The sequence below is a fragment of the Elgaria multicarinata genome, chromosome 4, assembly GCF_023053635.1.
Source record: "Elgaria multicarinata webbii isolate HBS135686 ecotype San Diego chromosome 4, rElgMul1.1.pri, whole genome shotgun sequence".
Taxonomy (NCBI): Eukaryota; Metazoa; Chordata; class Lepidosauria; order Squamata; family Anguidae; genus Elgaria; species Elgaria multicarinata.
This window is the reverse complement of record NC_086174.1, coordinates 59,774,493-59,786,646: the sequence shown is the minus strand read 5'-3', so window position 1 is coordinate 59,786,646 and position 12,154 is coordinate 59,774,493. Positions and strand designations below refer to the sequence as shown.

General features: G+C 41.2%; 1 protein-coding gene across 1 annotated transcript in view; it reads right to left on the bottom strand.

Moving 5' to 3' along the window:
- PCNX2 (pecanex 2) overlaps window positions 1-12,154 on the bottom strand; it is a 140,934-nt gene that overhangs the window by 119,344 nt on the left and 9,436 nt on the right. Inside the window, exons 6-9 of the mRNA XM_063124381.1 lie at window positions 11,098-11,260; window positions 10,779-10,924; window positions 9,987-10,080; window positions 427-562 (exon numbers count right to left, since the gene is read on the bottom strand). Coding sequence (XP_062980451.1) covers window positions 427-562; window positions 9,987-10,080; window positions 10,779-10,924; window positions 11,098-11,260 — 539 coding nt within the window. The remainder of the gene's footprint in view (window positions 1-426; window positions 563-9,986; window positions 10,081-10,778; window positions 10,925-11,097; window positions 11,261-12,154) is intronic.

Sequence of the window (12,154 nt, the reverse complement as noted above, 5' to 3'; positions counted from 1 at the left end):
CAAACTCTGAATCCACAAACCACAAAATATCCACCAGCACTTTAATTTATCATAGTCAAGGCAAACAGTCCAAACACATTTCGAAATAAAAGTTTTTCATCAGGAAATAAGCTAAGAAAATAGTGAACAACAAATGAATAAAATGAATACATAATGAGCCTGATCCAGATAACCAACAAGAGTCAGGGTTTAGGAAAGGGTACTTATTGCTACCATCAGTCAGAAATGCCTGCAGTTTCCCCAGCTGGGAAAATTTATGGGAACTTTTCCACCTGGGCATGCAAAAGTAGTTAAGTGTATACATCAAAACATATAAGGTTGTTAAATAAGCCAGCTAATTCCAGCAGTAATAGGTGAAACAATCAAATAGGCTTGCTCTAAAAATAAAAAAATCTCCCTCCCTGGAACTGAGATATTACACAGTACCCGTTGGGTTTCAGCAAGAGTTCTCCGTGCAACCATCAGTAAGAGCTGCTGTTGCAATGCGCTGGGCCCATGATCTCCAGAAGATAGATCTTGGCTCTCTGAGGTAGTTGTACTAGAAGAACTGACGTGAGTTTCACTGTGCACAAGAGAAAATGGAATAGAAGTAATTTAGCAAAAGGTGCATTAATGCAATGAAAAGAATAGGGAGCTTGAAAGCTGATTCAATTAAAACCTCACTCCAATTCCTGATACCAAAGTAGTTCCAGTCTGCCAAATGTTTTTCAATGCTATTGCAAATCATCCTCCAACCAACCATGAATTAGGAAATTTTCTGTATGTCGCTAATACCCCCTTTTGGGGCAAGGTGCTTGAGCATGTGGTGGCTGGGCAGCATCAGATGTTCATGGAGGAAACTGATTATCTGGACCCATTTCAAACTGGTTTCAGGCCAGGGCATAGCCCTTAAACAGCCTTGGTTGCTCTGACCGACGACCTACTCTGGGGGAAAGACAGGGGGAGTGCTACCCTGTTGATCTTCCTGGATCTCTCAGCAGCTTTTGATATCAATTGATCATGGTATCTTACTGGACTGGCTCTGCGAGATGGGAGTAGGAGGCACCGTGTCACAGTGTTCTGCTCCTACTTGCAGGGCCGATTCCAGAGAGTGATACTGGGGGATTCCTATTCTATCCCCCATGCTGTTCAACATCTACATGTAGCCATTGGGTGAAGTCATTAGGGGGTTTCGTGTTGAGTGTCATCACTATGCTGATGATACTCAGCTCTACTTCCCTTTGTCACTAGGAGGTTGTAATGGGCTGGATGAGGGCTAATAAACTGAAGCTGAATTCTGATAAGATGGAAGCTCTGTGGACTGGTGGTTCCTGAGTCCAGGAATTGGGTAAGCGACCTGTTCTAGATGGGATTGCACTCCCTCTGAAGGAGCAGGTGTGTAGCTTGGGAGTACTCCTAGATCCATCTTCGTCACTGGAGGCCCAGGTGGGCTCCATGGCACAGAGTACTTGGGGGTCAACTTTGGCTGATCTGCCAGCTATGGCCTTTCCTCGACAAGGATAACCTAGCTACAGTAGTGCATGTGCGAGTAACTTTTGTACTGCCAGAGAGGTCCGCTTGGCGCCTACACTATACTGCTTTCGTCGCCAGCTGAAGACCTTTTTATTCACTCAGTATTTTAACACTTAATTTTAACTTAAATTTAAATTTTACTGTTTTAACTCTGTATTTTAATCCTATATCAACTTTGCTGTGTGGTTTTATCCTGGTTGCGCTTTTTATACTGTATTTCGTAATTGTGTTTTAAACTGTTGGGTGTTTTACTGTGGTTTTAATTTTTGTGAACCGCCCAGAGAGCTTCGGCTATTGGGCGGTATAAAAATGTAATAAATAAATAAATAAATAAATAATAACTTCCCGGTTAGACTACTGCAATGCACGCTATGTGGGGCTGCCCTCGAAGACGACTCGGAAGTTGCAGCTAGTGCAAAACGCAGCAGCTAGACGGCTGACTGGATCATCTCAAAGACCATATAACACCGGTCTTAAAGGAATTGCACTGGCTGCCTATACGCTTCTGGTCAGAATTCAAGGTGTTGGTAATGACATTTAAAGCCCTAAATGGCTTGGGACCTCGGTACTTGATGGAGCGCTCTCCCTATATATGCCTGCCCAAGACTTGAGCTGTTGGAGGAGCCCTCTGTTGTGGCACCCTGGCTGTGGAATGCCCTCCCCTTGGAGGTCTGACTGAGGCCAGCACTGGCTCTTTAACAAAGCCTTTGATGGCTAAATTCACTAAGCTTGCACATAGTTTTAATCGGTTTTTACTGCTTTTAAATTCTATACCGGTTTTAGCTTGATAATGGTTTAATTTGTTTTTAGCTGTGTATATTTATTGTTTTATATTGTTTGTATGATTTTATTCTGTACGCAACCCTGAGATCCTAGTGATATAGGGTGGGATACAAATGTTTTAAGAAAGAAATAAACAAACATAAATATAACATTCACAAATATAAATATATTTCAAAAATGCAATATGGTCTTGAATTATAGTTATCACATGAATACCAATAAGAAAACTTAGTTGTGTTTTATAAGTATGTAATACACAAGAATAAATAAAAGCAGCACAAAAGTAGGTTCTTGAAGAACAGTTTGTTAATTTACATATCAACCATAGTAACAAGACAATTAATATCTGCAATGGAATTAATAAATGCATTTTGAAATGCAAGTAAGGAACTACAAATCTGCTGGAGAAGCATGTTATGAATGTGTGACCTATGCAAAAGGTATATAGTGCCCTCTACTGACACACTAGAAGTTAATTCGAGGGAGATGCGAGGGAGACTGGAGCAGGCAGGCACCATCGGGGCCTGCTTCAGTTGGACCCCCCCCCACACAGGGCTAACTGTCATCTTCACCCTGTGGGGAAGAAGATGAGAGGGAGATTGGAGCAGGCAGGCACCATCGGGGCCTGCTTCAGTTGGAAACCACCACCCCCCACAGGGCTAACTGCCATCTTCACCCTGTGGGGAAGAAGATGCGAGGGAGACTGGAGCAGGCAGGCACCATCGGGGCCTGCTTCAGTTGGACCCCCCCCCAGGGCTAACATCTTCACCTTATGGGGAAGAAGGAGCTGTTGGTTTGCCCCTCCATTGAGAGATGAGAGGACGGAGCAGGGCCTTCCCACCAGCCTAAACACAGTCTCCTTAATTTCTTTTTATTTTCTCCCTCTTCCCTCCCCATCCACTTTTCCTTGTGTGTCATGTCTCTTTTTTTTTTAGAATGTAAGCCTGAGGGTAGGGACTGTCTTCTTTACTGATACATTGTAAGCCACTCCGAGAGCCTTTTGGCTGAGGTGCAGGATAAAAATACTCTGAATGAATGAAATGAATGAATAATTCGTTTACAGCGAGTTTTGTGCATAGCTTAATTGGAGAAGAAATCTAGCACAACTGTAGCATTACAGGTACATCATGTTTGTACATAACCAATGTATAAACATTCCTATTGTATAAACATTCCTCTGCTGTGGCACCCCGGTTGTGGAACAAGCTCCCCAGAGAGGTCCGCCTGGCGCCTACACTGTACTGCTTTCGTCGCCAGCTGAAGACCTTTTTATTCACTCAGTATTTTAACACTTAATTTTAACTTAAATTTAAATTTTACTGTTTTAACTCTGTATTTTATTCATATATCAACTTTGCTGTGAGGTTTTATCCTGGTTGCGCTTTTTATACTGTATTTCGTAATTGTGTTTTAACCTGTTGGGTGTTTTACTGTGGTTTTAATTTTTGTGAACCGCCCAGAGAGCTTCGGCTATTGGGCAGTATAAAAATGTAATAAATAAATAAATAAATAAATAAAATATTCCTTTAGGGAAGAAAGCTCAACTGTTTACTTAAACGTTAGCACGCTTGACACCTAAGTTGACAATCAAATCACTGCTCCGACTGCTGTGGAAAATTGTCAGTTTAGCCTAGCTACTGGTGGCCTGGAATGCTAAAAAAAAAAGCAGCATGTTCCACAAAAAACCCCCACAGAAACTGAGAAATGACTGTAATCTTAATCAAACTTATTAGGAAGTAAAGCACCACTGAACCCAACAGGACTTACTTCCGAGTAAGCATGCATAAGATTGTACTTTGTCTCTACCACTTTTCATTTAGGCTGTAAATGGAAGCAGGAAAATGGGATATTCAGAGTTCAGTTAAAAACCTCTATCTGATTCATTATTCAGTGAAAAACAGCTGTGTCTGAATAATTTACTGGTACAATGATTGGGCAAAACTGTGTTTTTAATTCATCAAAATCAAGTCGTAGCTTCACATAACTGCAATTGGTTAGGATTAGACTCCCAACCATTATGTTCTATTTTGCTTAATGTTATCTTTAAAATACTTCATATCAGATATCTAACATTAAAACAAATTCAGGGAGAAGGTAGGAAGGTTATAAAGTTGAGAACAATGTGTGTTATTCTATTTTCCTTCAATTTGTCCAGAAAATAAATGCTCTTTCTTTATGACCGTCTAAGTGATGCACCTGACTTTAGAATGCTACAGAGAAAGTAGCTTGATTAAAGATGTGTGCTGCCACCATGTGGCAATGCTTCCCTTATTCCCTTTTCTTTTTTCCATAGACTCATACGGCATGGTCTAAATTTGCACTGGTCCAGTGTGTTAACATGTGCCAGTAAAATCTAAAAGCCACACGTTCCTTAATCTTTGGATATCCCAAATTTTATATATTATATGTTGCTTGATTTCCTGTAAAGTTACAGTTAAAAGCATCTGGCATGATGGAATAAGTACAGGGCAGAAAACTTTACTTCCTAACCAATTACGTTTAGACCCACTGCATGAAATCTTTCCTTCCATACAATAGTGACACATACAATTTTGTTAGATTTTTACTCACAGTGCCTGTGAAATTACTAACCATAATGCTCATCTCCTTTCCATGAAAAACGTGGCCTTTCTGCAGATCATACTACCACTAAAAGTACATGAGAAGCCTAGGCTAGTCAGTTAGTAACTCCAGTTTCAGGTCACACACAGGGGCACAAAGGGTAGGATCCAATGGTACCCTGCCACTGGCAGCCAGCACTACCAGTTCCCGGTGCGCATGTGGCTGGCTCCACTGGCGGCGGTGATGAAAAACTTGCAAAGGCAACCTCCCAAATTGCCAGAAATATAGGTTTCTAGAAGGGGCAAGTCACACCTTCCAGAAACTTGCATTTCCGGTCATTTGGGAGCTTTCTCCAAAAGTGCTACACTGCTGCCACTGGTGTTAGGGGTCACGTGCACACTGATGCCAGAGTCAGCCACGTGCTCACCAGGATCACGGGGCTGGCCACCAGCAGTAGGACCAATGGTAGGCACCACTGGATCCTACCCAAAGTGCCTGTCCCAGTCATTTGAATGGCATGATTCTCCTTTGTGCACACAGAGCACTTCTCAACACTGAAGAAAACAGGCTTGGCCAACCTTCCCCAACCTGGTGCCCTCCAGATGTTTTGGATTACAACTCCAATCAGATGCAGCCACTGTGGCCAATAATCAGGGATCATGAGAGTTTTAGTCTAAAACATCTGGAGGGCAGCAGGCTGGGGAAGGCTGGAATATCCCCTGCTCTCCCAGAGCTGAATGTTCAAACCATCACCCCACTTGCTTTCTCTCAAGTTTTGGATCAGACACCACATGTGAATAAAACCAAATTAGAAGCACTAGAAAAGATATTAAAGTTGCAATTTTGTGAATACATTTCTTGAGATGAAGCTCTGGTGAAATCAGTTGAGACTTATTTGCAAGTAAATCTGCATTCGCTGTACAAAAAAGTATTTGAAAAGTACTAGAATAATAAAAAGCACATATCCACATGCTAATAATTATACCCCCAAATCCCATATATCCTCAGGGAGCACATGGATTTTCATTGTGTACTGTTCAAAATTGGTGCAGTAGAATAGTGGTAGGAACCTGTCAAATACCAGCATCCACTCTGCATCAGTAATAAGGATCAGCAACTTACTGCTAGAGTTGAAGGATGTCCCTGTCATTTAAAATCACCTTGACAACTGGGGAGGAAAGGAGAAACCTGCTTTTTTTATGCCATTGTGTGCAAAAGAACTTAAAAAGAATGTCTGCTCCTGTTTCAGCAAAAAGCCCGGAGTACAGAGTACATTTGCAGAGAGTTTGGAGAATATTGTGATGTTGAAAACTGTCAGATATAAATGCAATTGCCCAGGAGATCTCTGGTACTGTTAAGGTATTCAGATAGATGCCTTTGTACAGTACAAAGCACTCTGCAGCTAGTTATTTATAGGAATGAATCTGAGTCAAGAACATAGACTGACTAGACTGAAACTCTCTTCCATGCCTGAGGCCAGACACACTTGTATTTTACAGTATTTAAGAACTCGCACTGGCAGGATGTTTTAAAATTAACCTTCCTCCTAGTCACCAGCGGAGAATCCCTCTCTTTGCTGCAATTAATTCTTTGTAGCCTGTAGGCTTTTATTCCTACTGAAAAGATGAATGCGCCCTAAAAACAAACATGACAAATTAATCATGAGGTTTTCAATTGAATTCTCTCACTCCGGTGGAGTGAGTTTTACATTATAAAGTTGTCACGAGGCCTACTGCTAGTCAAGGTGAGGCTACACTACTCTGTCTCCTTTCCAAGTCTTTGTGTGCAAAAAGCAAGAGAGCAGAAGATGTCTGTGAAAAAGGACATTCATGCCTGATTACAACATTCAGAGGCAGCATCGCTCCATTTATCAGATGTTGTACGTAGACAAATAACACAGAATGTCCACTTCCATCATGAGGTATAAGATGCATCGGGTGGGGAACTTATGGCCATCTGCTGTTGGACTACAGCTCCCATAATCTCTAACTATCAACAACATATGGAAAGCCACAGGTCCTCCAGTCCTGATCTAGCTAATGGATTCAATCCACACTCTGCCAACTATTTGGAGTGCAACCATTTTGTTCTGCTCACCCCTAACAGACTAAATAAGAAGAATGTGAAAAGATACATTAGAAGGAGGATGATGATGATGATGATGATATATCCCAGAATGTAAAAGTCTTGCAGTGGTAAAAATATGGAGTGACAATTGATTTCTCTTGGTAGGATCTGATCACTGCTGGGCACAAGTACCTCAGTTAATTATGTATTGTACACACCGTGCTAGTCTATAAAGTTAATCATGCAGTAAGAATACCCACACTTTATACAGGAACCACAGCAAATGGAAAAGCAATGGGTACAATAAAAAAAAACCCCACCAATAATTTGTGGACTACTCTTTAAACAACATTTCCCTCTTCCTTGTAATATGTTGCAGTCAGCAGAGACCTGGACAACATTCCTCCTTAAAGATATATAAATCATATGACTCATACAATGGTTTATATTGCATTGTTCTAAAAGTTCTAACAAAACCCTTTCCCCTCATGTGCCAATTTCCAACCATTTCTACAAGGAAACATTAAACATTTCTGGCCAATGAACGAAAAAATATGAGTGTCTAACAAGGTGGCTCAAAAAAGTCCTACTATCTTCTGTAAAATAGCTCTTCACTTGCTTCTCAATAAAACCAGAGGCCTTGTTCATTGGCCAAAATGTAAAAGAGGTATGGAAGACAGAACAGCATAAGTGATCCACAAGATTCCCTGCTTCTCTCTTCAACTATGAGGTCTACAAATAATGGTTTGGACCCTAACTTCCCTTGCGTGAACAGAGCAGAAAAGAGTTTACATTCATGGACTGGGGCTTTCCTGTTCAGACTCTTGTGTCCCCACAAACTGTGGTCTTCAGGGTTGGGGGTCCATGGGAATGGTGTGAGATATGGTGCAGGGGCTGCAGAAGAATGGGGGAGTTGGTGGAAATCACCCTGCTCCGTGTGAATAGAAGAGCAACTTAGGATGCAAGCCATACTTTTCTTTAAAAATGAAAGCTAAGGATCTCGGACAGATGATGCCCTAGTGGGAACTGAGGCCTGAAATCAGGGTCATACCTAGATATCCTGGCACTGTGGTAATCTAAGGCATGGGAAATAGAGTTGACCAATCTTCAGTTGTATTTGGCCAGTTTGCTTTTCAGAATTTGTAACAAAATTGCAAATGGCCCGTGGTTGGCTTATGCGGGTGTACCACCAGCCTCCAATGGAATGTCATACAGCCTAACAGTTACAGCTTCTTTGGAACTACTGCAGTTTGCACCAATATAAAACTCAGATTTGTGCTTAATTACAATACAATATTAATCTCCCCTACCCTCCACGCCAACCTGACCCCGCCTCAAAGTTTGCATTTTAGGGCTCAAAGTTTGTATTTCAAAATGGCTGTAATTCAGTGGCAGAGCTCACCCTTTGCATACAAAAAGTCCCAGGTTCAATCTCTGGCATTGAAAGGGAGTTCTATGAAAGACTAAAACCCTGAGAACTGCTGCCAGTCAGTATAGGCAGTACTGAGCCAGATGGACCAATGATTGACATGTCCATGGCATAAGGCAGTGGTTCCCAAAGTGGGTGGTACTGCCCCCTTGGGGGCAATGGGATTGCATAGGGGGGGCGTTAAGAGGCAAGGGGGCAGCAGGGGGCACTAAGAGGCAAAGGGGCGGCAGGGGGACGCTCGAGGTGGTCTTTTCTGAGAAGCGCCTCTCCAGAAGGTCTTAAAACCCAGGGACATTTTTATGGGAGAAGGTAGTTTGGTCCCAAACCATATAGGAGAAGAATCCACACATGTATTAATACCATTTAAGAAGAGTTCTTTTAACAGTGAATTGAAATGTTTCAAAAGCACCAAAATGCTAATGAAGGGACATACCCTGCTTGGTGTGCCCCGCCACGCCAGCTGCAAAACAGAGGCATTCGCTCTCTTTTCCCTCCCTCCCTCGGCAAGCCTGTGGCGGGTGCTTCCCATTTAAAGGGGCCAATTGAGCTACAAAATGACATTGAGCTGAAGCCAAAGTTTAAGAAATCGTACCAGGAGTTTTGGTTACAGAAGGAAATTTCTGATCGCTATCCTGCACTATGGAGAGTGGTTCAGAAGCTCCTGGTTACATTTCCAATATCATATTTGGTGGAATATCGTTTTAGTGTGGTCTGCCTACTTCTCTCCAAGCAAAGAAATCGACTCCAGATTACTAAACGTGGTGATTTAAGACTCATGTTAAGTGACTTTAAACCAGACATTGGGAAACTGGTATCACTTCATCAAGCCCATCCATCACATTAAGAATTTACAGAATAGTGAGGTACTAGTTACTAAATGGGATATCTAATATTCTTGCTAAATGACTATCAGACTTTGAAAAGATGATATCACTGGATCAAGTTCATCAATTATGTTTAATAGAATAAACTAAAAAAATGTAATTGGGTTTTGAATAAATATTCAATAATTGTTACTGTTTTGAATTTTATTGTTATTATCTTCCTTAGTGGGTCGTTGAAAACCGCTATTCTGAATAATGATTTTTATAGGGTAGGGCAGGGGGCACTGGGCATGAGTTTGTGGAACCAAGGGGGCGGTTACCTGAAAAAGTTTGGGATCCACTTGTATAAGGGAACCTTATGTTCTCTCCCTCTGCAAAACTGAATGATGGCTACTGGAATGTAATGTGACATTGAAATGCAATCATATAGGATGCAATCCTATGCATGTTTAGACAGACAAAAGTTTCTACAACTCCCAGCATGCCCTAGTCAGCAGGACAGACAGCCTTGTACGGCCTATCAGTATGGAGCAAAGGCGGGCCCCAGGCCAGCTGTACAGTTAGTCTATCACCACCAATGGGGAGAGGCAGAGAATTGGGGCCCATGAGGAAGGGGACAGGGCAGCATTGTATGCAAATTTCAGAGGAGGATTCACTATGAATCACATTTGCATTATAAATGACCGCTCTGTGGTGAGAGGACTGAGGAGCAGGAAAGGAGCAGGACTACCAGCACCCATGGCAACATGAGCTTTACCCTAGTGTGAAAAGAATCAGGCTGATATACTCAAAAAGAAGAATTTACTTACTGAGCATTAGAAATACAGTCGTAGTTAGGTGCTGTATTTTGCATATTTCCTTCTTTTTGGCTGCCAGTCTTTAAGTAACAGGATCTAATGTCTCCTTTAAAAAAAAAATCATAATCAGTTCAGTGATGTATTTAGTTGCTCATGCACTGAATTTTAGAAGCAGAAAATTACAGAATTGGAAGGGAACACAAGGGACAATCCTCCTACCAGAAGCAGAAATCCCTTAAGGTATCCTTGTCAATAACCTGCATACTTTCAGCTCCATGGATAAACTTTTGTATCATCATAGCTGTCGCAGCACAGCCATTTAAAAAGCTCCCTGCTGCAACCAGTTGTGTATTACTCATATCTTCCTTCCCACTTTATCTACATTGTATCTTCTGTACACCAGAGGTATGTGCTGTGGTGAAACATCAAAAATAGTTCCTGGATGCCACCGTGTCAATAGCTCTAGTTGACCTGCTCTTTTACAACTCATTCCAGTTTTGACAGAATAATTAACAAAGTCATTGGATATATCCCATAGTGAATTCTGTAACGCACATAGCTTCATGAGTCTGGGCATTATATGTTCATGAGGGGATGTGCATGTGCACAAACACCAACTTAACTGATCCACCAAAAAATGTGAATCGCTTACACATGCAGGACTTTGGATCATTTCTGGGTTTTTTAAATATATTTATCCTAGAATCAAATAAATATAGGACATAATTTGTAAAAATAATAATAAAGCAATATGTTCATTCATAGAAATCCTACCTTCCTCCTGACTTCTGCACATGAGCTTACCATTTTCATCTATGAAGACATGCATTGCATCCACAGACATATCTTCTTGCATAGAAGCCTCAGGCCCACTTATGACTTGCAAGACAGAACTATCTTGCTGTGAAGTTACCCGGTAAATGATCTGCCTTTGTCTGGTGCCCTGGTAACTTGACAAACACACACACACAAAACAACAACAAAAAGTTTCAGAATTTGTTTTGTAGGTTCTCAACAAAACAAAACAAATGGAAATTAAATACAAGTTTACATTAATTCTTCTCAGTGTATACAACCAACATGTATCACCACAGACCACAGAAAATGAGAAGGTAATTCTTACTGTGCAGTGAATTTCATCGGTTCTGGGATCATTGAATTAATACTAGCCGAATCTTGACTTTGCATCTCTGATCTATCCTGCTTAGAAGAACAATGTTTTTCTTTTTCGGCAGAATTTTTTTCTGCTTCCAGGGTTCCTTCTTTTTTCTCTGCTATACAGACATCTGAAAGACACAAGAATGAAGGAGGAAAGCTTTCTACACAAGTCACTGGGTATGTGTTGTTTTCTTTCCTTTTTTGCTGAGCAAGAACATTTTTGATGACACGTACACACATGGAAAATTAAGATCTACTTGTTTTAAAATCTACATATAATCAGATAAAATTATCCAGAGAACTTAATTTATAAGTTCTTTGGGTTAATGACCTGTTGCTTATGTAATCGCATTATTTGGTTTTGTGTATTATTTGAACTAAGTTTTTATTGTGATTTTTTTTTTTTAGCTTGTTGGCCACTCTGAGCTCCATTTTCTTGGTGGAAAGGCAGGGTACAAATCAAATAAATAAATAAAGCACCATGTAGATTCCTGGTGCTGGAAAATTAATGAAATAAGTGTTAAATAAAAAGTGTTAATATTAGTGCAAAGCACTAGTGCTAGTGTCCCAACACAGGATATGGGTCTGGGTCATGGTACCAGATACACTGTGGCTTCTCAGTGGTGATGGGAACTAACCGAAGAAGATACTCTGCTGATCTTATGCTGTCCCTTGATTTTCAAGTGGCAAGGAATGCATTTGCACAATTATGCTTGGTGCGCCAGCTGCTACCCTTCCTGGATCAGTCTGACTTAACAATAGTTATTCATTTCTTGATTAAATCACATTTAGACTACTGCAATGCACTCTTCCTGAGGCTACCCCTGAAGAATGTCCAGAAGCTTCAGTTAGTGCAGAACATGGCAGCTAGGCTGTTAACTGGTACACGCTATCAGGACTACATTTCATGTGTCTTGAAACACCTGCACTAGTTGTCAATTGCTTTCAAGGTGTTGGTTTTAGCCTTTAAAGCCCTAAACAGCTTAGGAACTGGCCACCTAAGGGACCACCTGTCTTGCTCG